Below are 26,498 nucleotides of genomic sequence, written 5' to 3'. Positions count from 1 at the left end.
TTCTTTTTCTTACTTATTTGGAAACAGGGTCTTTTCAAGCTGCTGAGAGCTTCACTAAGTGGTTGAGGCTGTCCTCAAAACTGTGATCCTCCTGTCTCCGCCTCAGCGTGGGATTAGAGGTATGTTCCACCACGCCCAGTTGGACGGTCACTGGTAAACCGAGGCCCTTCGGTCCCTGCCCTGAGAATTCCCACCACGGGCAGCGGCCTTTGGGGAGCCCCAGGGATGCCCAGCTGTCCACGGGGGCCTCTCCATCATCCAAGTGCCGTTTCTATCTCTGGAACCCTTAAGGGACAGGGTCACTTGGAGAGAAGGTCATGGCCTGCCTCGGTTTCCCCACCCAAAGATTGGAGCCATAATGGCTTCTACTGTCCTTTATTATAAACCAATTACTAGCCGGGAGTGGCGGTGCACGCTTGTAATCCCCGCGCTTGGGAGGCGGAGACAGGAGGATCGCGCAGGTTCGAAGCCAGCCGCGCTGGCTTAAGAGACCCTGTTTCCAAAAATAAAAATATAGGTCTGGGAGTGTAGCCCGGATATAGAAGGGCTTCCAGGAACCCCAGTACCACCAAAAAATAAAAAATAGAAAAATAAATAAGCCAATTACTAGAGTGCACTGTGTCCTTATCCGCTGACAGGTGGCTAACAGGGTTTGAGTCTCCATGGGAGAGAACCCACATCAAACACGAAGATGGACTGCAAACTGTGAGGTCCTTTGGGCAGCGGCTGCAATGAGGGTGTGGGTGGGGCTTTTGAGAAAATGCTGGTGAGCCTGCGCGGGTGTAGGGGGCGCAGATTTGGGGGCATATGCTGGGGCAAATTGCAGGGTGCTGCCCGCCGCTGGCAAGATTCGAGAGCGCCCCCTGGCGGCTGGACGGGCGGCGGCGATGCCCTGGTTGGGTGTTGGGTTGTGTCGTCCAGCAGACGCTGGGTTGCATCCCGGTAGCAGCGTTATGTGCGAGTAGGCTCCGGCTGCATCCATAGGGTGCGCCAAAGATTCAGTAGCTTACACACAGTTTACTATTTTTTTGCGGTACTGGGGATGGAACCAGGGGAATTTTTGTATTCTTTAATTTGAAACAGGGTCTAACACTTTAGTCTCCTTCTGGAGGCTGGATGACCAAGTCACCGGCGTGGGCAGGGTTGAGCTCCTCTGAAGCTAGAGAGGATTTTTTTTTTTTTTTTCAGTACTGGGGATGGATTCCAGGGGCATTCTACCTCTGAGCTACACCCCCAGCCTTATTTTTTATTCTTTGTTTTGAAACAGGATCTCAATGAATTGCAAAGAGCCTAAGTAGCTGAGGCTGGCATGAACCGCAATCCTCCGTCTCAGCCTCTCAAATGCTGGAGCTACAAGCGCGTGCCACCACGCCCAGTTCTAAAGGAGGATTTTGCAATGGCCCGTCCTGTGCAAGGTGTTGGCTGCTGATACTGCACGTGCCTTGACTGTAGAAGTGTCCTCAGCCAACGCAGTGGCACCCACCTGTACTTCCAGTACTCGGGAGGCTGAGACAGGAGGATCACAGGTTCGTGGCCAGCCTCAGCAACTTGGTGAGGCCCTCAGCAACGTAGTGAGACCCCGTTTCATAATAAAAAATAAACTTAGGTGCAGTGGCGGTGCACATCAGTAATCCCTGTACAAAAAATAAAAATCAGCAAGTTAGCCGGGCGTGGTGGTGCACGCTTGTAATCCCCACGCTTGGGAGGCGGAGACAGGATCCCACAGGTTTGAAGCCAGCCGTGCTGGCTTAAGAGACCCGGTTTCCAAATAAAAAAGTATAAAAATAGGTCTTGGAGTGTAGCCCGGAGGTAGAAGGGTTTTCAGGAACCCCAGTACCCTGATTCAAAATAAATTTAAAAAATAGGGCTGGGGTGTAGCTTGGAGGTAGGATGCCCCTGGGTTCCATCTCCAGTACTATCAAAAACAAAACAAACAAAAAGATATAGGCTGGGCCAGGCATGGTGGTGCACACTTGTAATTCCAGTACTTGGGAGGCTGAGACCACAGGACCGCAGGTTTGTGGCTAGCCTCAGCTACTTAGTGAGGCCCTCAGCAACTTAGTGAGACCCTGTTTCAAAATAAAGAATAAAGGCCCCTGGGTCCAATCCTCAGTACTACAAAAATAAATAAATTTTAAAAATAAAATAGGGTTGGTGGGTGCAGCAGCTCAGAGGTATAATACCCCTAGGTTCAATCCTCAGTTCCAAAAGTAATATAATATAGCTGGGTTTAGTGGTGCATGCCTGTAATCCCAGCATTTGGGAGGCTGAGGCAGAAGGATCGCAGTTTGGACAGCCTCAGCTACTTAGTGAGGCCCTTTATTACTCAGTGAGACCCTGTTTCAAAATGAATAAAAAAACAGGACTGGGGTTGTAGCTCAGAGGTAGAATGTCCCTGGATTCTATCCCCAGTACTACAAAAATAAAAATTAAGAATAAAAATAGGGTGGGGTAGCCAGGCGTGGTGGCGCACGCTTGTCATCCCCGCGCTTGGGAGGTTGAGACAGGAGGATCACACAGGTTCGAAGCCAGCCTCAGCTACTTAGTGAGGCTTTCAGCAACTTAGTGAGACCCTGTTTCCAAATAAAATATAAAAAAAGGAAAAAAAAATAGGGCTAGGGTGTAGCTAGGAGGTAGAATACCCGAGTTCCATCCTTAGTACCTCAAAACAAAAAACGGGGTGCAGCTTGAAGGCAGAGTGTCCCTGGGTTCCTGCCCAGGCCCACAGCTCCCATGGGCGGCTCTGCCCCGCTCCTTCCTGTCCTGGTGTCTGAGCCTGCCCATCCCTCCTCACACCAGAGCCCTCCAAGACCGTTCTACTCCTGCTTTGACCGGCAATATTCCTTTTCAAGTGAAAACTGTGGCGCAGAAGGGAAGACACAGATTTACAGGACCTGACGGGGAATCTCAGCTCTTCGCCCTGGATGCGAAGGTGGCGGGTGAGCCAGGGCTTTGTCTTGGGTACTTGACGCAGGGTGCTTGAGAGCCTGGGGCGGGCCAGGCAGGGTGGGCTGCCCACTCTTGGCAGCCAGGGGGAGACACGTCCGCTACAAACACAGCCCCCTGCCTCGTCTGACACAGAAAGAGGATTTATTTCCAGTTATCTTCGTGTAACCACACCCATGCCACACAGTGCACGCGGGCCAGCCGGGCAGGTGCTGCCGGTACCCGACGGCGTCCTCGCAGCCAGCCATGCTGAGCTGGGGCGCCGCGGGGGCAGGGCAGTCCTACGACGGGTGTGGTGCACCCCTGCTATCCCCACCCCCAGGCCCAGGCCGCCCCTAGGGGTGCCAGGTGCAGGGCTCCTGAACCCTGAGGCAGGGAGGGGCCGCAGCCTGGCACCACGCAGTCCTGGCAGTGATAGGAGAGGTCACCAAGTAAAGTGCTTTTGGCCCAAATGCCCCCGGGCGCTGCAGGCTCTTCTGACAAGGTGCAGCTGCCCGGTGGAGTGAGAACGACGGAGGGAGGAGGGGGGAGAAGGAGTAGTGTCGGTTTGCTGGGTTCCTCTCTAAGGCACAATCTGTCCAACCCCACGGGAGCCCGGGCTCCTGTCCTGAGCAGGCCTGCTCCCCGCAGCCCCGGGAGCAGCTTTTGGCCCTGGCTTCTGGGCAGGAGCCTCGGCCAGGTCGCCTCCCCAACTGGGGGCGCCCAGGCTGGCCCTCGTGTGCCCGTCGGGAGCGGCCGTCACCACAGAGGGAGTGGGCCCGAGTTCAGAACGCAGACAGAGGTCCAGCCTAACCCCCAGGCAGGGGGCTGCCACAGCCACAGGACCGCGAGCTCCGGAGCCCCTGGCCTGGGGGTGTGGGAGGAAGGCCGACTGGACAGACGGACACACAGGAGAAGCATGGACCGTTGGGAGCCGCTGGCTGCAGGGGCCCTGGAGCCTAGCCAGGAGCTGGCCAGGGACCGCAGCACTGCCAGCTCTGGGGGACAGGCAGGCGGCGGCAGCTCCTCCCAGGTGTGGACGAGGCTGTGGCTGCCCACGCGGACGTCAGGTGTGGCCGCAGATTTCAGGCTGAAGAGGCGCCTTCCTGGGGTGTCTGCGGGGAGCAGCCTGGTCGGAGGGGCCGGCGTGGGGCAGAGGCCTTGGGGGCCGGCGGGCAGCAGGCCGGCCAGCCCCTCTAAGGCCACTGGCTGCCACCTGCAGGGTAGTTGGGCACGGTGGGGTACTCGGGCAGGCTGTTCCCTGAGAAGTTGTTATACTGCGCCTCCCGTGACGGTGGGTTCCGCCACGCGCCGGTGCTCCACTCCGTCTGCGCCTTCTGGAAGCTTCCGCCACCGCCGCGGTAGATCCTGTGCACCTGCGGGCCAAGGTCGGGGACAGAAAGGAGAGGTGGCGGGTCTGCGTGCGGCAGGGGCTTGCCCACGATGGAGCAAGCGCTCTCTCCTCTCCAGCACAGGGGCCATGCCACCCCCGCTCCTCCGCCCAGACCACTGCTGCCCCGCAAGCAGCGGGCCCTCCCCACAGGACTCCTGCCCGCGGGCGGGGCCTGGGCTCAGTGCAAACCACGGGACACAGGGCCTGTCCCAAATCTCAGAAATCAAGTCCGAGAAATGAGGACAGCGACACAAAACATCCTCTGAAAAACAAACCCAAAAGCGAGGCTGCAACCTGTGCTGCCAGGCGGCCGGCAGTCAGCGAGCCAGGGAGGCCGCAACTGGGCCTCGACCCAGGACAGGACACACCGGACGCACACTAAACCATGGGGCGGTCTTCCTCCAAGATACAACCCCAGTTCTGTTTTTTTTTTTTTTTTTTTTTCAGTACTGGGAATGGAACCAAGGGGCATTCTACCTCCGAGCTACACCCCAGCCCTATTTTTCAGTCTTTTTATTTTAGTTCAGGGTCTCACTGAGTTCCAAAGGGCCTCACGAAGTAGCTGAGGCTGTCTGTGAACTGCAATCCTCCAGTCTCAGCCTCCCGAATGCTGGGGTGACAAGCGTGCGCCACCACGCCCTGCAGCCACTGTAATTTCAACCTGATGTTCTGGCCCATCAGCCCAGCCGAGCACCTGCCACCTTCCAGTGGGCCTGGACGTCCGCCATATGGCTGTCTAACAAGGACGGGTCTCTCTCCTCTGGGCCTAAGCCACCGGTGCAGTGCGGCTTATGCTCAGCCCCTGCCCTCCTCTGGAGTCTGGGATCTTGGCACCTGCAGGGCAGGGGCACTACCTGACACCCTATAAAAATCCTGGGCACAGCCGGGTGTGGTGGAAGAGAAAGACAGGAGGGTTGCATGGGTTCAAAGCCAGCCTCAGCTACTAAATAAGGCTCTCAGCAACTGGGTGAGCCTGTTTCCAAATAAAATGTAAAATAGGTCAGGGGGTGTAACGCAGAGTTAGGAAGCTCCTGGATTCCATCCCCAGTACCACAATAAAATAAAATAAAATAGGGCTGGGGGTATAGCTCAGAGGTAAAATAGGGCTATGGGTGTAGCTCAGAGGTATAATTTCCATGCATTTAACTCCTGATAACACACGTATATACAAACAAAAAAAAATTCTGAGCCGGGTGTGGTGGCGCACGCTTGTAATCCCTGCGCTTGGGAGGCTGAGACACAAGGATTGCACAGGTTCAAAGCCAGCCTCAGCTACTTAGTGAGACCCTGTTTCCAAATAAAGTATAAAATAGGTCTGGGAGCATAGCCTGGAGGTAGAAAGCCTCTGGGTTCCACTCCTAGTACCACCAAAAAATAAATAAATAAACAAATAATTAAAATTCTGAGCCGGGCATGGTGGCGCATGCTTGTAATCCCAGCATTCGGGAGGCTGAGACCTGGAGGATTGCAGTTTGTGGACAGCCTCAGCTATTTAGTGAGGCCCTCTGCAACTCAGCGAGACCCTGTTTCAAAATAAAGAATAAAAAATTGGGCAGGGGGTGTAGCTTGGAGGTCAAATGCCTCTGGGTTCCACACCCAAAACCCTCCCCCCAAAAAATTCTGGGCACACTGGGGAATGAAACTGGCCTGACTACCTGGGATGCGTGTACAAATATGTAAAAGACCTTGGAAAACAGGCCGAGTAGGAGAAAAAGCGAAGAAAAGGAAAAGCCCACCCGGGGCCGTCCCCGAGCTGCGCCGACAGCACCCACGTGACCGCAAGCACACGCGGGATGGGGCCTGCGTGGCTCCCGGGGCTGACCACTCACCTTCATGATGGCAACGGCCATCATGGCGGCTGACAGGGAGAACATGGCGGCTGGAAGGAGCATGACCACGGCGGCCCCGATGCTGGTCTGGAAGAACCCGATGGCTGCCAGCCAGCCGCTGCAGGGGAGGGAGAGGTGGGTTGGCTCCTGGGGCTCTCCGTGTGCACAGAGCTCTGACAGATCGGCGAGGAAAGCGAGAATTCTCGGAAGACTGGGTGAGAATTCTCAAGGACTAGAGGTGAGCAGCAAACACGGGAGAGGATGCGCAACAGCCAATATGGCTGCGCAGGTCTGATCGGCGTCCTGTGCTAGGAACGGCTCGCGGCCAGCCTCAGCTGCTGAGCGAGGCCCTCCGCAACTCAGTGAGACCCGCTTTCACAGTGAAGAATAAAACGTAGAGCTGGGGGTGTCGCTCGGAGGTCGAATGCCCCTGCGTTCCATCCCCAGACACACACATAAACACACACATACACACACACACACACACACACACATGTAGGGAACAGAGAAATGAGCGCTGCCCTGTCAGTGCCCTTCGTGGAGGGCAAAGGGCCTCTGCCCAGGAGGCTCACTGAGCCTTTCACCCGGATGGCGTCCTACAACGGTTGCACTACTGGGGATTAACCCAGGGCGCTCTGCCACAAGCTACACCTCAGCCCTTTTATTTTTTTACTTTTTTTTTTGGTACTGGGCATTGAATCCAGGGGCATTCTACCTTTGAGCTACACCCTCACCCGATTTTATTATTATCATTATTGTGTGTATATATTATTGGTAACTGAACCCAGGAGTATTCTACCTCCAAGCTACATATCCAGCCCTATATTAATTAATTAATTAATTTTTGCATGCTGAGGATTAAACCCAGTGGCATTTTACCTCCAATCCACACCCCCAGCCCAATTTATATAAATATGAATATAAATAATATAAGTATATTAAATATAAATATATATAAATATATATATATTTATTTTTGTGGTACTGGAGATGGAACCCAGGGGCATTCGACTTCCAAGCTACACCCCCAACCCTATTTTTTTAATTATTTATTTTGAAACAGGGTCTCACTGAGTTGCAAAAGGCCTCACTCAGTAGCTGAGGCTGGCTGTGAACCGCGATCCTCCTGTCTCAGCCTCCCAAATGTTGAATTACAAGCATGCACTACCACGCCTGGCTCCTATTTTATATTCTTTATTTTGAAACAGGGTCTCATTGAGTTGCTGAGGGCCTTGCTCAGTAGCTGAGGCTTTCTGTAAACTGTGATCCTCCTGTCTCACCCTCCCAAGTCCTGAGAGTACAAGTGTGCGCCACCATGCCCAGCCCTCCCTCGCATACCCATATACTCCCAGACCTATTTTTTATTCTTTCTCTCTCTCTCTCTCTCTCTCTTTTTTTTTTTTTTCGGGTCTGGGGATGGAACCCAGGGTCATTCGACCTCCGAACTATACCCCCTGCCCTATTTTTTATTTATTTTGAGACAGGGTTTAAGTTGCAGAGGGCCTCACTAAGTAGCTGAGGCTGTCTGCGAACCGCGATCCTCCAGTCTCAGCCTCCTAAATACTGGGATTACAAGCGTGCACCACCACGCCCTTTTTTTTTTTGTGCGTGTGATACTGGAGATGGAACCCGGAAGCATCCCATCTTAGTGTTAAACCCCTAGCCCAGTTTAATTTTTTGTTTTTGCAGTACTAGGGATGGAACCCAGGGACATTCTACCTCTGAGCTACACCCCAGCCCTAATTTTTATTCTTTATTTTGAAACAGGGTCTCACTGAGTTGCAAAGGGCTTCACTCAGTATCTGAGGCTGGCTGCAAACCCGGATCCTCCTGTCTTGGTCTCCTTCAATTTTTTTTTTTTTTTTTTTTTTGTGATACCAGGGGTGGAACCCAGAGGCTTTTCTACCTCCGGGCTATACTCCCAGACCTATTTTTATACTTTATTTGGAAACAGAGTCTAAGTTGCTGGGAGCCTCACTAAGTAGCTGAGACTGGCTTTGAACCTGTGCGATCCTCCAGTCTCTGCCTCCCAAGCGCTGGAATTACAAGCCTGCACCCTCATTCCCGGCCTGTGGCCACTTACAACAGCTGCCACAGAGCTCATGTAGTACGTGAAACACAAAGACGGGGAGATGGAAGACAGCAGATCCTGGAGCCGTGAGCGCGCATCTGGAGGCTGGCCTGGGGCCGGCGTCCCTCCCACGGCTTCCCACAGGGCACACGGCTGGACCTCTGTCCAGGCTCCAGGGCACAGGCAGCCCTGTTCAGTGCAACAGCACGTGGGCGAGCCTCCCACCCCTTCCCAGGCAGGAGTGAGCTGAGGAGCAGGGCCACCCGAGCCTGGGGTGGGGGACCCCAGGACCACGATGCGATGCCCTTGGGGTGCTTACAAGCGCAGGACGCCGACTCCCGCTGCATTGCGCTCTCAGAGTCTGTCTGCACCGGCCCACAGCCCACACACACGGGCATTTCTGCAGGTTTTCTTAGAGGTGCTGGGGTGCCACGCTGCCTGTGCGTGTCAAGCCAGTGTGGGCTGCCGTGCACACTCCAGCTGCACAACACACCCCGTGTTACCGCAGAGCTTACCACGCGCCCCATCCCGAGAAGCCGATCGCCTGGATGACGGTCAGGACAAACTGGGCTCCGAAGATGAAGAAGAACGCCATGAAGTTAAATGAGCTGTCGGCCCTGAAGGGGACAGAGAGTATAACCAGGACGCTCATGGACCAGACGGGCTGGGGCCAAGACGGCGAGAACAAGGAGCTCCTACTAGGGGCTGAGCCCAGGGGCAGGCGACCTGAGCTGCACCCCCAACCCTACTCTGTACTATTGTGTGTGTGTGTGTGTGTGTGGTACTGGGGGTGGAACCCAGGGGCTTTTCTACCTCCAGGCTATGCTCCCAGACCTATTTTATTTTGCAGATCTGGGGATGGAACCCAGGGATAGTCAAATTCCAAGCTACACCCCCTGCCCTATGTTTTATTCTTTATTTTGAAACCAGGTCTCACTGAGTTGCAGAGGGCCTAAATAGCTAAGGCTGTTCATGAATGGCGATCCTCCAGTCTCAGCCTCCCAAATGCTGGGATTACAAGCATGCGCCAAGACCTATTTTATATTTTATTTGGAAACAGGTCTCACTAAGTTGCTGAGAGCCTCACCAAGTAGCTGAGGCTGGCTTCGAGCCTGTGTGATCCTCCGATCTCAGCCTCCCAAGCGCAGGGATTACAAGCGTGCGCCACCTCGCCCAGCTTTTCTTTATTGTTTTGAAACAAGGTCTCACTGAATTCCAAAGGGCCTCACTAAGTAGCCGAGGCTGTCTGTGAACCGCAATCCTCCTGTCTCAGCCTCTCACAGCTGGGATTACAAGCGTGCGCCAACACGCCCAGCTCTCTAGTTTTCATGTTGACACAGGGTCTTGCTGGGTTGCCGAGAGTCTGCCTACAGTACTGAGGCTGGCCACAACCCGTCTCAGCCTCCCAAGCACTGGCATTGCTGGCACGAGCCACCAAGCCGGGCCAGGACTCCTCCTTTTTGAGGTGCTGATAAAAGCACCGACTCTGCCGCATCACGGTGCACGCGCTGGGCTCGGTCACAGCGCCCGGCACACCACTCCTGGGGCACTGCAATCCCGGGTCCTCGCTGGGGGCACCGGGTGACCCTTTGCACCTGTGTCCAGGGACAACACAGAGGCCCCGCCTGGCCGACTCTGGGGTCAGTGCCGAAGGTTCTGGAAGCCAGGGCAGCCCCCTGCTCTTCCTGCTACTGCTCACAGTGGCCCGGCCAGCCTGGAAGCTTTCGGGACGGGCGGGTATCTGTGCTGTCTTCAGGGCGAGCTCAGGGGCCGTCCAAGGTGAAGGAGACTTGTAGTAACGGAGGACGGGCGGGCTGAGGACAAATGTCCACAGCAGCCACCTCACAAGGGGCAAAGTGAGCTAACCCAGGTGTCCCAGGTGTCCACCGACAGACACACACAGTGATCCGTCCACGCGTTTGTAACCCCAGTACTTGAGAAGCTGAGACTGGAAGATCGCAGGTTCAAAGACAGCCCTGGCAATGTATAGGCTCTCAGCAACCTAATGAGAGCCGATTTCCACATAAAAAATAAAACCGGGCTGTGGATATAGCTTGGAGGCCCCCGGTTCAATCCCCAGCAACACACACACACAGCCAGGCGCGGTGGCGCACGGTTGCATCCCAGCATTTGGGAGGCTGAGACAGGAGGTTCGTGGTTTACAGCCAGCCTCAGCTACTTAGTGAGGCCCTTTGCGACTCGGGGAGACCCTGTTTCCAAATAAATAATAAAAAACAGGGCAGGGGGTGTAGCTCGGAGGTAGAAGGCCCCTGGGTTCCAACTCCAGTACCACAAAAAAAAGAAGAAAAAAAAAAAGAAGGATGGGGCTCAGGAAGCCGCGGTGGACGGGCCCTGAGGGCCGCTCAGGGGGACAATCAAATGCCAGGCCACACTGCGGGCGACTCCGCCGACAGGAAGTGTCTGCGGCAGCAAGTCCAGAGACGGAAGCGGCTCCATGGGGGACGGGGAGGGGACGCGGAGGGACGGGGTTTCCTCTGGGGTGAGAAGAATGTTCTGGAGGGTGGCCATCGATGGTGGCTGCATGGCCTTGTCAGTGTGCAGAGCCGCGGGCCGCACACGTTAGGCCGGGGGCTGCGTGGTGGGTGCTGAAGCGCCCTCCCCGAGGCGGTTACGGTGCCGCAGGGGCCGCACTCTGCCAAGCCGGCCTGGAGAGGGCCAGGGGCTGATCCCAGGCTCCCTCCGTGTGCTGGCGTGGCCGCCCGGCACCCACTCACCTGAAGGCCTTGTAGGCGGGCCGGAACCAGCACACGTAGCCACAGGGCGTGAAGAGCAGCAGCCAGAGGAAAGCCAGGCCGAAGTTGGCTCCTGAGCCGCCGCCGATCCACCAGGCCAGGCACGCGACCACGTTCACTCCCAGGGTGGCACAGTAAACTGGGGGAGGGGCTGGGTTGGCGACGGCCGGCAGGCCTGCCGCCTCCGACCCGGGGTGGGGCCCGGCTCAGGCCAGCGGCTCCATTTACCACAGGGGCCTCCAGGGCCCGGGTGGACCGAGGGCTCCTGCCAGGCTGCCCCACCTCCCTGCCCACCGCACAGCGCTGCCTCGGGCAGAACCGCGCCACACAGAGGGTGCCCGAGGACCAGGCGCTCCTGACAGCGCCCACCCACCCCGCGCCCCGGCCCGCGGCTCACACATCCACAGCCGGTAGATCCTCTTCACCAGCACCTGGTGCTCAATGGGGATCTCGTCAGAGAAGTCTTGGTAGAAGCAGGGCTTCAGCGGAATGAACCTGGGCAGGGGAGGGAAGTTGTTCTCCTTTCCTGTGGGAAGAAGCCCCGCAAGATGCCGATCACCGTCTGCTGAAGACAGCCTGCAGGTCCCCGTCCTGACCCCGGAGCCTGAGAACCTGTGGCCCCACTCTGCAGAGGGGATATATACAGGACCCGAGACTAAGGGCTGTCCTGGTCCCCTGGGGTCCAGTGCCACCACAGGGTCCTCACGAGAGGGAAGCCGGGGTTCAGGGTCAGAGGGAGACCAGGAGATACTGTGCTGCTGGCTGTGACGAAGGTGGAGGAAGGGGCCGCGAGCCGAGGGTGGCCAGCACCTCTCGGAGCTAGAAGAGGCGGGACACCGGCTCCCCCTGAGCCTTGGGAAAGGACCAGCCCTGCCCAGGCCTGGAGTTCATTCCAGCAAGGCCTATCACACTCAAGATCCCCAGAACCACCAAAGAATAAAGTTCGAGCCGGGCTTGGTGGCACATGCTTGTAATCCCAGCATTTGGGAGGCTGAGACTGGAGGATCGCAGTTCGCGGACAGCCTCAGCTACTTAGTGAGGCCCTCTGCAACTTAGCGAGACTCGGTTTCAAAATAAAGAATAAAAGCCAAAGCCGGGCATGGTGGCGCAAGCTTGTAATCCCCACACTTGGGAGGCAGAGACAGGAGGTTCACGCAGGTTCGAAGCCAGCCTCAGCTGGTTTAAGAGACCCCGTTTCCAAATAAAATATAAAATACGTCTGGGAATGTAGCCCGGAGGTAGAAGGCCCCTGGGTTCCATTCCCAGTACCAAAAAAAAAAAAAAAAAAAAAAGAGAGAGAGAATAAAAAATAGGGCAGGGGGCATAGCTCGGAGGTCAAATGCCCCAGACACACAAAAAATAATAATAAATAAATAAATAAAATTTTATGGGAGCCTGAGATAAGAATGTAAGCTCAGCCGGTCATGGTGGCACATGCTTGTAATCCCAGCATTCAGGAGGCTAAGACCAGAGGATCGCGGTTCGCAGACAGCCTCAGCTACTTAGTGAGGCCCTATACACAGTGGCTTTGCGGACAACAACCCATCCACACCAAACCAGCTGGCTCCAGCACATCTGGAGGCGGGGCACCGAGGCTCCTGGGGGACACAGCAGACCCCGCCACCTCCTCGGTGGGCACTCACCTGACATTTCTGCTCTGGCTGACGTGACGCACAAGCTGAGGTCTACAGCCACCTGAAAGGAGACAGGTGGTCAAGGAGTCCCCATGGCCCGGGTGACCCACCGCCCAGCCACAGGCCCAGGGCTGCCCGGCCTGATCAGAAAGCCCCAGATGGTGGCTAGGAAGGCCAGCCCCACTCAGCTGCTGGCTCAGCAGGCGCCCAGGCCGGACGTGGGGCCGCCGGTCATCACTTCCCCTCAGAGCCCAGCTTCAGTGTGGACGACTCCGGGTGCAGGCCTTCCCGCCCACCGAGCCAGGGCTGGGCCGCTCTTGGTCCAGCCCTGCGGCCCACCCTCTCTGACTTCTTCCCGAGGCCCAGATGGCTCCATGCGCCTCCGCCACAGTGGCCGAGAAGCCGTGTGAGAAGCCATGTGACCCTGGCGGTCCCGTGGTTCTGCCCATGAGCCCAGCAGAAAAGAGGACCCTGCCACGAACCAGTGACAGCCAGGGTCACACCTCAGGGCAGTGCTGCCCCCACCTTGCACCCTGACCAGGACTTGGCTGGCACCGTGGGGCCTGGTGGACAGCTTTGCCACCTGCAGGGCCAGGCCAATGTGGCCAGAGCTGGCAGGAGGGGAGGAGCAGGACAGGTGCCACCAGCCAGTTCGAGCTTCCCGGACACACATCCGCCATGGCTGCGAGGCCCAGCCCTCGCCTGCTCCCTGCCTGGCCCCTCCGCCCCAGTGCCACCCAGCATGACAGAGCCTCCAGGAGGGACTGATCTCTGTGTGTGCAGTACTGGGGACTGAACCCAGGGCATTCTACCTCTGAGCCACACCCTCCAAGCCCTATTTTATTTTGAAGCGGGGTCTCTCTGGGTTGACAAGTCTCACTACTTGCTGAGGTTGTCCTTGAATCTGTGATCCTCCTGTCTCAGCCCCCCATGTCCTAAGCTTATAGATGTGGACCACCTTATCTGGCCTGAGGGCAGGCGGCGGCTCCTCTCACGGACATCTCCCTCCAGCACCCCGGCCTGGTGACCTGTAGGCTTGTGGCTCCAGGGCAGTCCTCACCTGGCACCGTGGGCTGGGCTCACCCAGGCCAGGTCTCAAAGGCAGGCAGGCCAGGAGTCCCTCCAACACCAACTCCAGCCCTACTGTCCTTTTTGGGTTTTTTTTTACAACACTGATGGAACCCAGGGACATTCTACCTCCAAGCTACACCCCCAGCCCTATTTTTTATCCTTTATTTTAAAAGAGAGTCTCACTGAATTGCAAAGGCCTAAGTAGCTGAGGCTCTCTGGGAACCGCAACCCTTCAGTCTCAGCCTCCCCAATCCTGGGTTGACAAGCATGTACCACCATACTCGACTTATTTTGTAACAGGGCCTCACAAAGTAGCTGAGGCTGGCCAGGAACTGCGATTCTCCTGTCTCAGCCTCCCAAATGCTGGGATTACAAGTGTGCGCCACCATGCCCAGCTCCTTCTGTCTTTTGTTTTGAGTGTGTGTGTGTGTGTGTGTGTGTGTGTGTGTGTGTATGGTACTGGGAGTGGAACCACAATGCTTGGAGGCCACACCTCCAGGCCTAATTTTTATTTTGAAACAGGGTTTCACTAATTTGTCAAGGCTGGCCTCCAACGTGCTGGCCAGGCTGGGCTTGGTAGACGCCAAGACTTCACAAGCCACGCCCGACACGTAAGCCCTGCCTGGTCCCAGGGACCCCAGTCTCCACTGGCCGCAGATCAGTTTGGGATGCTTTATTTTCACACGTCAGAGCTGTTTTCCTGGCACAACCATGGAGGACCAGCAAGACCATAAACAGCCACTGCATCTCAGAGCCAGACCGGCGCCGCGGCGCTCTCCCCGCTGGCCAGCGGACAGCGGCAGTGCTGGCTTCGGGCGGAAGGCACCGGTGCACCCAGGAGACGGACAGGGTGGTAGCCCAGAGGAGGCCTGGCTGAGTCAGACGACAGAGGACGGGAGCATCAGGACATTCTGGAAACCGAGGTCACCCAGGCTACGTGTCTGGGTCCAGCTGGCGACACTGGTCCTCGAGGATGCCGCGGAACACCTGGAAGCGGTGGTTGAGGTCAGGCCGCGCGTGGATGCGGAAGCGGGTGCCCAGGGCGCCGTCGGGCGAGGGCGCGCCGTAGAAGACGCGCTGGATGCGCGCGTGCACGAGGGCCATGGCGCACATGGCGCAGGGCTCGCGGGTGACGTAGAGGTCGTAGCCAGTGCACACGTAGGGCAGGCCAGAGTCCTCATCCTCATCCAGCTTGCGCACTGTGCCGGCCCGGGCGCCCTGTGGGGCGGCGGCTGGGACGAAGGAGCAGGCCGGGTGGGGCCTGAGGTCGTAGGCGCCACGGCCCTGGCCCTGGGCCACGAGGTCCACACACACCATGACGGCGTGCAGCAGGGGGTTGGTAGTGCGGCTGCAGTCGTGGCCAGTGGCCAGCACGTGGCCCGAGGCAGGGTCCACCACGACGGCCCCCACGGCCCGCAAGCCCCGGGCTGCTGCCCGCTGGGCAGCCCACACAGCCCGCTCCATGTGGCTCTGCATGGTGGCCCGCTCCTGTGCTGAGAAGAGCTGGCCGGCCAAGGCGCTGGTCACCTGCTTGTCCTCATGGAAAGACGTGGGCCAGTGGGCTCGGGCCTCCTCAAACTGGCCCCTGGTGAGGGGCGGCCGGGCAGGCACAGGCACCAGGAAAGGTTCCCCCAGGCCCCTCGGGTCCACGGCTGGCCTCGGGAGCAGCTCGGCCAGCGAGCACGTGCCTGTGGCCGGCCCGGCCAGGCACAGCAGCAGCTCCAGCTGGTGGGGGCCGCTGGGGTCCCGACTGGGCCGCACGCGCTTCAGGTGGGGCTGGGCAGGCAGCGGGTGCACAGCCGACACCTCCTTGAGCAGGCGGGAGGTCTGGCGCTTGTCCAGGACGGGCGCCACGTAGGCCAGCACCAGCTCCACGTCCCCACACTGCTGCTCCGACAGGACCGGGAGAGCTTGCCACGGCGCTGGCTCACGCTCCGGGCTTCGCGCCTTCTCCTGACCACAATGCTCCGTGAGGTCCCGGCCGGGCTCCATCCTTGGCGAGGCTGGCTGTGGAAGACAGAGATCGGAGCAGAGCATCATCCGTCAACCGAGGCAGGCCTGGGAGAGCTGAGGATCCATCCCAGGAGGCTCTGCGAGGCCAAACACGTGGAATCTGGAATCTGGAGGCTCGTCCCGGAGCTCCAGCCCGAGTCCGGCACATCACGCTCCTGGCCTCCCAGCGCTGGGTCGGCACAGTCTAAACCGCCATCAGCTCTTTCAAAGTTGAGGTGAAATTCACACGCCAGAGAGGCAGCCACGTTTTAGCACACGATTTGGCTGCTCCTGCCAATGGCAGACGTGCAACTGATACGTCACCGCGCTCGAGTTCAGCACAGCGTGCGGATCTTGTAACTCCGCCCACACACCTGGCTTCCGCAGCCACGGATCCGCCATCTGTTCCCAGGAGTCACAGCGCGGAATGGTGACCGCTGACCTGCGGACGCCGGCTTCAGGACGGGTCGCTGTGGCCAGCTAAGCGCCGGCAAAGACCAAGGGACTGAATTCCGCCCAGAGTGATAGCCAGAAGCTTCCTTCTGCAGTCAAGTCCCTGGACGAGCGCGTGGGCCCAGGTGACCCTGGGTCTGGCCTAATGAGGCCCTGTGCAGATGCTCCTGACCACGGAACGGGGAAGGGGAGAGGAACATCTTTTTTTTTTTTCTGGTACAGAGGATTGAACCCAAGGGGAGTCTACCTCCAAGCTACAACTCCAACCCTTTTTATTTTTTGCTTTGGAACAGGGTATCATCAGGCTGATGAAAGTCTCATGCTGGGCATGGTGGCGGACGCTTGTAATCCCCGTGCTTGGGAGGCAGAGACAGGAAGATGGCGCAGGTTCGAAGCCCCTCACTGGCTTAAGAGACCCTGTTTCCAAATAAAAACACAAAAGAGGTCTGGGAGTGTAGCCTGAAGGTAGAAGGGTGCCATCCCTAGTACCACCAAAAAAAAAAAAAAAAAAAAAAAAAAAAAGACTCACTACTTACTGAGGCTGTCCTCAAACCTGTGATCCTCCTGTCTCAGCCTCCCAAACACTGGATTATAAACACGTGCCACCGTGCCCGGTGACGGGCATCATTTTAAGCTGCTAGGTTTGTGGTAGTTCGCTACGTACTGACGGAAGATGACCACGGCGAGCTTGGGCCAGGCAGGGTCCTGAACACACACAGCCCAGCACTGCCACGGACACCTGCTTCCAGGTGGTTAAAGACTCGCCAGCCTGCTCTACAGAGCTGGACAGAAGAGCGGCTACAGGAGGTGTGCCCTGATGCAGCCCCTCCCCTAATGAAGGCTCCTGCAGCCAGGGTGAGCTCGGGTGTTCAGGTGAGGCTGCTTCCCCAGCCCCCCACCACTGCCATGTCACAGCAGAGGCCCAGAGGACACAGGGCTGAGGCAGGGTGGGGGGTCCAAAGACAGCCTCTGGAGGTAGGAACGTGCATGGCAGGCTGGCAGGGCCCCTCCCGGGGCTTCTGCTGGGGCCCCCAGCTGGTGCCGGCAGGGGACTGTGCCAAGGCTCCCTCTGCATACCGGGCACTGCCAGCGCCGCCGGAGCCCCAGAGCTCACATGAGGAAACTGAGTCTGCGCAGGTCACTCCGGAGGGAGAAGCAGGACCAGCGGGTGTCCCTGGTTCTTGGCCCTCAGAACGGGTCACAGCCAGGGCAGGGGGCAGGAGGGGGCGCTGAGCCTGTTGGGGGCTTCCGCATGGGAGAACGGCAGGGTGGCACTTGTGGTTCCCCAATCTTTGGCATGGCCCCAACTTGCCCTCCTAAAGCCACAGCTTGGCTGGCGGGCACTTTCCCTTGACCTCCCGGGCCCGCAGCTGCCCCCAGTCCACTCGCCCCCACCACGAGACCACCAGGCCCTGCGTGGGGGCCTCTGAACACGAAGTGCAGGCCCAGCCTGGCATCCGAGGCCCCAACACACCCGAGCACCCCAGTGAGGTGGGACCTGAGGTGTAGGTCGCCATGCTGGGGCCAGTGCGCAGACGTGACACCACCCACACTGAAAGAACAGGGTCTGACCAGCAGCCCCGAGGCTGGCCCTGGGCTGTAGGGATCCCCGCCTTCCTAACAGGAGGGACTCCTGAGCCTCAACTGCTGCGTAAATAAGGTGGGGGTCATGTCAGTGTCACCAGGGTTAGGATGGTCCCTGATACACAGTTTGTGTGCTACAAAAGCACCACCCCAGCCAGGCATGTGCTACACCCCTATAATCTCGGGATACTTGAGAGGCTGAGACAGGAGGAGCACAGGTCCCAGACAAGCCTCAGCAACTCCACAGACTCTCAGCAACCTAGTGAGACCCTATATCAAAGTGAAAATAGCCGGGTGTGGTGGCGCACACTTGTAATCTCAGTGCTTAGGAGGCTAAGACAGGAGGATCATGGTTCATAGACAGCCTCAGCTACTTAGTGAGGCCCTTTTCAACTCAGTGAAAGACCCTGTTTCAAAATAAAGAATGAGGCCAGGAGTGGTGGCACACACTTGTAATCCCAGCACTTGGGAGGCTGAGTCAGGAGGATCACGGTTTACAGACAGCCTCAGCTACTGAGTGTGGCCTTTGCAACTCAGTGAGACCCTGTTTTGAAATAAAGAATGAGGCTGGGTGTGATGGCGCAGGCTTGTAATCCCAGCGCTTGGGAAGGTGAGACAGGAGGATCGCACAGGTTCGAAGCCAGCCTCAGTTACTTAGTGAGGCTCTCAGCAACTCAGTGAGACCCTGTTTCCAAATAAAATATAAAATAGGTCGGGGGTGTAGCCCAGAGGTAAAAGGCCTCTGGGTTCCATCTCCAGGATGACAGGACCACAAAAAAAATAAATAAAATAAATAAATAAATAAAAAAGAATGAAAAATATGGCTGGTGGTGGAGCTCAGAGGTAGAATGCCCCTAGATTCTATCCCCAGTACTAACATAAACAAACACTTAAGTAAATAAAATAAGATAAAATATAAAAGAAAAGGCTGGGAATGTACCTCTAAGGTAGAATGCCTCTGGTCTATCCCTAGTACCACAATAAAAGCAAGCCAGGCATGGTGGCGCATGCCTGTAATTCCAGTACTAGGGAGGCTAAGATAGTACGATAGCAGATTTGAACTTATAAGACTCTATTTTCAAACAAAAGTAAAATAGGGATGGGGTATAGCTCAAAGGTAGAATGCCTCTGGATTCTATCTCTAGTAAAACACACACACACACACACACACACACACACACACTCAAAAGCAAGCTAGACATGGTGCCACATGGCTTGTAACTCTAGTACTTGGGAGGCTGAGACAGGAGGATCGCAGGTTCAAAGCCAGCCTTAGCACCTTACTGAGGCCCTCCACAATTTAGTGAGACACTATTTCTTTCTTTTTTTTTTTTTTTTTTGTGGTACTGGGGTTCCTGGAAGCCCTTCTACCTCCGGGCTACACTCCCAAACCTATATTTTTGAAACAGGGTCTCTTACGCCAGCGTGGCTGGCTTCGAACCTGCGCGATCCTCCTGTCTAGTGAGACACTATTTCAAAATATCAAGCCAGGCGTGGTGGCACACGCTTGTCATCCCAGCATTTGGGAGGCTGAGACAGGAGGATCGCGGTTCACAGACAACCTCAGCTACTACTTAGTGAAGGCCCTCTGCAACTCAGTGAGACCCTGTTTCAAAAATAAAGGATAAGCCAGGCGTGGTGGCGCACGCTTGTAATCCCAGTGCTTGGGAGGCTGAGACAGGAGGATCGCACAGGTTCGAAGCCAGCCTCAGGTACTTAGTGAGGCTCTCAGCAACTTAGTGTGACCCCGTTTCCAAATAAAATAGAAAATAGATCTGGGAGTATAGCCCAGAGGTAGAAAAGCCTCTGGGTTCCACCCCCAGTACCATGAAAATAAATAAATAAATGATAAAAAATAGGGCTGGGAGCCAGGTATGGTGGCGCATGCTTGTAATCCCAGCATTTGGGAGGCTGAGACTGGAGGATCGCGGTTCACGGACAGCCTCAGCTACTTAGTGAGGCTCTCTTCAACTCAGTGAGACCTGGTTTCAAAATAAAGAAAAAAAAAAATAGGTCTGGGGATGTAGCTCAGAGGTAGAATTGTCCCTGGGTTCCATCCCCAGCACTTTCTTTTGGTGGGGGCGGGGGTCTGGGGATGGAACCCAAGCACATTCGACCTCTGAGCTACACCCCCAACCCTATTTTTTTTTTTTATTCTTTATTTTGAAACCGGGTCTCACTGAGTTGCAGAGGGCCTCACTAAGTAGCTGAGGTTGTCCGCGAACCGTGATCCTCCAGTCTCAGCCTCCAGAATGCTGGGATTACAAGCGTGCGTCACCATGCCCAGCTCCCAGTACTTAAAAAAAAAAAAAAGCCTGGGGTGTACCTTAGAAGTAGAATGCCCTGGATTCAGTCCCTAGTGCCACAAAAAAAAAAAAAAAAAAAAAAAAAAAAAGATTCCAGGTGTTCTCAAATGTTCTCACCCCGCCCCTCCACTGGCCCTCTGGTTTCCTGGCACACCTAAGCCCAACCCCAGGGACAGGGCGCGGCACTAGTTTCTAGTTTCCAGACTGGGCTGTGGGCATCCTTCCTGGGATAAGCCTCTGGCCTGCAGATGGTAGGCGATGGTTCTTTTTTTGTGTGTGTGGTACTGGTGGTACTGGGGTTCCTGGAAGCCCTTCTACCTCCGGGCTACACTCCCAGACCTATTTTATATTTTTTATTTGGAAACAGGGTCTCTTAAGCCAGCGCGGCTGGCTCTGAACCTGCAATCCTCCTGTCTCCGCCTCCCAAGCGCGGGGATGACAAGCGTGCGCCACCACGCCCGGCCAGGCGATGGTTCGAATGCGGGCCACCTCCACGCTGAGGCTTCTCACTGGAAGACCCAGACTGTGATCTGCACGCAGCCAGCACCCAGAACCAAAGCAGCTGGCGGGAGCAAGTGGGGGCCCTGGAAAGCACTGACATGACCTGCGTGTCCGGGGCTACCAGGGCGCTGCTGCGGGCCCCAGGCCCCTGCTGGGCAGGGTGTGCAGAGGGGTGGGCGGACTCTGGACCCTCTGAAGCACACAGCGACCCTGCAGCCCTTGCCGCCTGTCCCGGCCACAAAGGGCCGAGTGTCTCCAAGGCTAAGGGCAAACAGCTTCATTCATCCCTGCAAGACTACAACCTCTGTCTCCTGAGAAACAAAAGCAGAAACAGGAGAAGGACGCTGCCCCTGGGGCAGCTGCCGGCCTGCAGGCCCCCCGGGAGGCGGCGGAGAGTCACGGGATGAGCTGGACAAAGCAGTGCTCCCTGTAATCTCAGTACTTGGAGGCTGAGACAGGAGAACTGCAGGCTTGAGGCCAGCCTCAGCAGCATAGCTATGTCCTCAGCAATGAGGAAGACCCTGTTTGAAAATAAAAAATAAGCCAGGTGTGGTGGCGCATGCTTGTAATCCTAGTACTTGGGAAGTTGAAACAGGAGGACTGCGGTTTGCAGACAGCCTCAGCTACTTAGTGAGCCCCTCTGCAACTCAGTGAACCCCTGTTTCAAAAAATAGAATAAAAAATAGGGCTGAGGATATAGCTCGGAGGTAGAATGCCCCTGAGTTCCATACCCAATACCACACACACACACACACACAAAGGGCAGGCATAGAAAGGCACACTTACAATCACCGGACTTGGGAGACAGGAGGATTGCGATTCGTGGCCAGCCTCTGCTACTTAGTGAGGCCCTCTACAACTTGACGAGACCCTCTTTCAAAATAAAGAATAAGCCGGGCGTGGTGGTGCATGCTTGTAATCCCAGCATTTGGGAGGCTGAGACCAGAGGATTGTGGTTTGCGGACAGCCTCAGCTACTTAGTAAGGCCCTCTGCAACTCAATGAGACCCTGTTTGAAAATAAAAGAATAAAAAGTAGGGCAGGGGGTGTAGCTCAGAGGGCAAATGACCCTGGGTTCTATCCCCAGACCTGCAAAATAAAAATATTCAATTCCCAGTATCAAAAAATAAAAATAGAAAAGTATTTGAGCTCCTTCCCCGTGGCCACAGCCTCCGGAGGGTCTGGCTGAACCGCGGGGCTGGGACTTTCCCCTCAGCAGCTTAGGACACCTGCCCTTTCTTGGGGGGCCTCTGTCCCCTCCCCCTCAGCACTGACCCTAGGTGGCATCAGGCTGTAGGCCTGGGGTCCCGCAGGAGTGACTCCAGCCTGGTCTGGCTCTGGGAGGGAAGGAAAACGGTGTTTCTTTGGACTGAATTAACCTATAAGGTGATCCTCCTGATAAATCCTAGGTCAGAGGCCTTGTCCTAGCCCATCGATGAGGAAATCAAAGAAGTCAGAAGTTGGACCGACGTGTGTGTGTGTGTGTGTGTGTGTGTGTGTGTGTGTGAATGTGGGTGTTACTGGGGGTGGAATCCTGGGGCTTTCTACCTCTGGGCTACACTCCGAAACCTATTTTATATTTTATTTGGAAACAGGGTCTCACTCAGTTGCGGAAGGCCTCACTAAGTAGCTGAGGCTGGCTTCGAACCAGCGTGATCCTCCTGTCTCAGCCTCCCAAATACTGGAATGACAAGAGTGTGTCACCACACCCCGCTGGACCCAGACAGATGTTTCTGACCAGGAAACGCAGCCAGTCCTGGCCCTGCCACAGAGGCTCTCAGCCCAGCTAAAACATCCCCCAAGCGGAGACTCTGGACACCAACCCCAATGCCTCCCGGCCTCAGCGTCCATCCCAGTGCAGTGGCGATTCCCTGGCTGTCAGACACGGGATCAGGACAGAAAGTGACAAGCCCAGGAGAGACCCAGCACCATCCCCAGACACACCAACACTCCAAAAACAAGCTCTGCAGCCCCTGGGGGACAAGTGGCATGACGATCTCAGGCAAAGTCCAGGAGGGCACCTGGGAGGCAGTGCCCTGAGGGGGACAAAGCAGGAAGGGTGAGCGAAGCAGAACTAGCCAATGCTGGCTGCCAGGCGTTGTGGCACATGTTTTTAATCCCTGCGCTTGGGAGGCTGAGACAGGAGCATTGCAAAGGTTCGAAGCCAGCCTCAGCTACTTAGTGAGGCTCTCAGCAGCTTACTGAGACCCTATTTCCAAATAAAATAGAAAATAGGTCTGAGAAGGTAGCCCGGAGGTAGAAAGCCCCTGGGTTCCATTCCCAGTACCAAAAACAAACAAACAAACAAAAAGACAGCTTAAGCCACTTAGTGAGGTCCTCTGCAATTTCGTAAGACCCTATTTCAACATAAATAATAAGCCGGATGTGGTGGCGCACACTTGTAATCTCTGCACTTGGGAGGCGGAGACAGGTGGATCGCGCAGGTTCGAAGCCAGCCTCACTGACTTAAGAGAGACCTGTTTCCAAATAAAAATATAAAATAGGTCTGGGAGTGTAACCCAGAGGTAGAAGGGTTTCCAGGAACCCCAGTACTACCAATAAAAAAATAAATAAAAAATAGGGCAGGGGATACAGCTCAGAGGGAGAATGTGCCTGGATTCCATCCTCAGTACCACACACACAAAAAAAGGTCACTACCAGCCAGGCATAGTGGCGCACACTTATAATCCCAGCATCTGGGAGACTGAGACAGGAAGATCCAGGTTCTCGGCCAGCCTCAGCTACTTAGTGAGACCTGCAACTCAGTGAGACCCTGTTTCAAAATAAAGAATAAAAAATAGGGCTGGGGATGCAGCTTGGAGGCAGAATGTCCCTGGGTTCCGTCCCCAGTACCGCAAAAAAAGAAAGAAAGAAATGGCCACTGCTTCCTTTCCTTTCAAGAGCACCCAGACCCTGAGTAAATGCTTTTTTCAAATAAATAAGAAGCCACTGAATATGCATTTGATATGAGAATCATTTTCCCAGTCTAAGTATATCCCATGCAAACTTTAATGTATACTTATTATTATTTTTTAAACAGGGTCTCCACTAAGTTGCAGATGGCCTAAGTAGCTGAGCCTGACTATGAACCTGCGATCCTGTCTCAGCCTCCCAAGTACTGGGATTACAAGCATGCATCACCACGTTTGGCTATATACTTATTTTGTGGTACTGGGAATGGAACCCAGAGGTATCCTACCTCCGAGCTATACTCCCAGCCATATATATATATGGTACTGGGGGTGGAACCTAGGGGCATTCTACCTCCAAGCTGTACCCCCAGCCCTATTTTTTATTCTTTATTTTGAAACAGGGTCTCACTGAGTTGCAGGTCTCACTAAGTAGCTGAGGCTATACTCCCAGACCTATTTTCTATTTTACTTGGAAACAGGGTCTCACTGAGTTGCTGAGAGCATCACTAAGTAGCTGAGGCTGGCTTTGAACCTGTGCGATCCTCCTGTCTCAGCCTCCGAAGCACTGGGATTACAAGCATGCCCCACCACGCCCGACTATACTTATGTTTTAAAAGTATTTGCTGTTTACAACAGAATTCACACTTGATGAGATGTCCTCTGTGTTTGGTTTTTTGTGGTGCTGGGGATTGAGCCTGGGGACTTTCGACCTCAGAGCTACACCCCTAGCCCTATTTTATTTTCATTGTGGAACAGGGTCTCCCAAGGTTGAAGAGTCTCACTACTTGCGAGGCTGTTCTTGAACCTGTGGTCCTGTGATCCCCCTGTCTCTGTCTCCTCAGCAGGGATTATAGGCATGAACCACCATTCCCAGCCCTTGGCATTTATATGCTGAACCTGCCCACCCTACAGGGGGACCATCTCTGCACAAAAGGAGAGGAATCTCGGATCCCTGGAATGGGCTATGGGAGAGAACTGGAGAGCTATATATAAAAAAGACATAAAAACTCATATTCGCAATAACGATGAATAATAATGGTCAATTTCTAGCATGTATAAAAGGATTAGGAGAAATTTTCGTCTAAAGGCAAATCCGAAATGGGAAGGAGAACACCACAGAGCCAGAACCAGGTAAACAGGCAGACCACAGGCAGAGGACTGGCTGCAGAGACCCAAGAGAGGGCGCACCGGAAGCGGCTGGGGTGCACGGGGTCTCCAGACCCGGCCACAGGGAAGCACGCATGCGCAGGAGGCGGCGGGCTTGGGAGTGGGCTCCTGCGGGCCTGCGCAGACGCAGCACTGCTGCCTGTGGCGCCGCGCGCACGCGCACGCCCACCCGCCCACCCGGGACGTGCGTGAGCTTGGCCAGGCCCCTGCCCTCAGCCCCCGCACGGCCCACCGCCCAGAATCCCTGTCCTCGCCCGGGCTTCCCCTTCACCGGAGCCTGGCTCGGGCGAACCGGAGCCCCTCGCAGGCTGCTCACCTGAGGGAGACCCACACGAGCGCCGCTCTCCGCCAAGTCCTAGCAACCAGCTCGCCCCGCCTGTCGCCGCGGGGCACGACGGGAACGTAGTTTCGGGGGGCGGGGCCTGCGCGTGGCCGAGGCGAGGCCGGAACTACAATCCCCAGAAGGCCAAGCGCGTGGACATCTGGCTCCGCCCCTCACCAGACCGTGTCCACGTGGCCGGGAGGAACAGGTTAGGAGGTGAGGGACCTTCTCAGAGTTAAGGTTTTAGGACCCAACCCAAGGCGGGCGGAAGCTTGGAAACTGGAGGCCATTTGGTTTGCTTTTTTTTTTTTTTTTTTCCTTTTTTGCGCTACTGGGGATGGAACCCAGGGGCATTCTACCTCTGAGCTAAGTAAACCCCCAGCCCGATTTTATTTCTTATTTGGAAATAGGGTCTAAGTTGCGGGGGGCCTCCCTCAGTTGTCGAGGCTGGTTTCAAACCTGTGAGCCTCCTGTCCCAGCCTCCCAAGTACTAGGATTACAAGTGTGTGCCACCACGCTCAGCTCCCACTGAACTTTTTTTTGGGGGGAGGGGGGGTAACTGGGAATGGAACCCAGGGGCATTCTACCTCCGAACTACATCCCTAGCCCTATTTATTTATTTAGTACTGGGGATGGAACCCAGGGGCATTCTAACTCCAAGTTATACCCCCAGCCCTATTTTGTATTATTATTTATTTTGAAACAGGGTCTCACTGAGGTACAAAGGGTCTCATTAAGTAGCTGAGGCTGTCTGCCAACCGCGATCCTCCTGTGTCAGCCTCCCAAATTCTGGGATTACAAGCGTGTGCCACCACGCCTGGCTCCCCAGCCCCATTTATTATTATTATTTATTTTTATTTTTTTTGGTGGTCCTGGGAATGGAACCCAGGGGCTTTCTACCTCCAGGCTACACTCCCAGACCTATTTTATATTTTATTTGGAAACAGGGTCTCACTTAATTGCCAAGAGCCTCACTAAGTAGCTGAGGCTGGCTTCGAACCTGTGCGATCCTCCTGTCTCAGCCTCCCAAGCGCGGGGATTACAAGCGTGCGCCACCACGCCCAGCTTATTATTTATTTTGAAACAGGGTTTCACTGAGTTGCAAAGGGCCTCACTAAGTAGCTGAGGCTGTCTGCGAACCTGTCTCAGCCGTCATCACACCCAGTACTCTAGAGGCCCTTTGGGAAACCAGATGACTGGGGAAACTGAGGCAGTGGGATACGACAGCCATCTGCAAGCACTCTGAAAACCTGGTCCTCAGACTCCTGCATGGGATCCTTTTGCAGTTGTGTCTATCACTGTGTCGGTGGTATCTGTTGCCTGGGTCCACACCAGACCTCAGTTTCCCTATCCATACACACATGCACTCGCGCGAACACACACACACACACACACACACACACACACACAGCAAGCTAGGTATGGTAGCATGTGCCTGAAATCTTAGAACTTGGGAGGCTGAGACAGGAGGATCAAACCTAGCAAAATCCTGTTTCAAAACAAAAAATAAAATAGGGATTACAAAATACTGGGATTACATTCTTGGACCACCACATCTGGCTTCTGCGTGTTTTTAATTTCTCAAA

General features: G+C 55.6%; 2 protein-coding genes across 2 annotated transcripts; both read right to left on the bottom strand.

The window, feature by feature from the left end:
* Positions 1–4,121: 4,121 nt before the first annotated feature.
* On the bottom strand, positions 4,122–13,278 carry SCAMP4 (secretory carrier membrane protein 4; the record flags this gene model as incomplete). The annotated part of the gene is made up of 8 exons (XM_080713897.1): positions 4,122–4,301; positions 6,148–6,265; positions 8,734–8,835; positions 10,954–11,110; positions 11,369–11,497; positions 12,615–12,666; positions 12,902–13,029; positions 13,131–13,278. The coding sequence occupies 8 exons, from the start codon at positions 13,276–13,278 to the stop codon at positions 4,122–4,124; spliced, it is 1,014 nt and encodes a 337-aa protein (XP_080570023.1).
* Positions 13,279–14,609: 1,331 nt separating this feature from the next.
* On the bottom strand, positions 14,610–15,716 carry ADAT3 (adenosine deaminase tRNA specific 3; the record flags this gene model as incomplete). Its single annotated transcript, XM_080712361.1, has 1 exon — positions 14,610–15,716. One exon carries the CDS (start codon positions 15,714–15,716, stop codon positions 14,610–14,612), a length of 1,107 nt encoding a protein of 368 aa, XP_080568487.1.
* Between the last annotated feature and the right edge of the window lie 10,782 nt (positions 15,717–26,498).

Source organism: Muscardinus avellanarius (assembly GCF_963383645.1).
Source record: "Muscardinus avellanarius genome assembly, chromosome: 16".
NCBI lineage: Eukaryota > Metazoa > Chordata > Mammalia > Rodentia > Gliridae > Muscardinus > Muscardinus avellanarius.
This window is presented reverse-complemented; position numbering and strand designations above follow the sequence as displayed.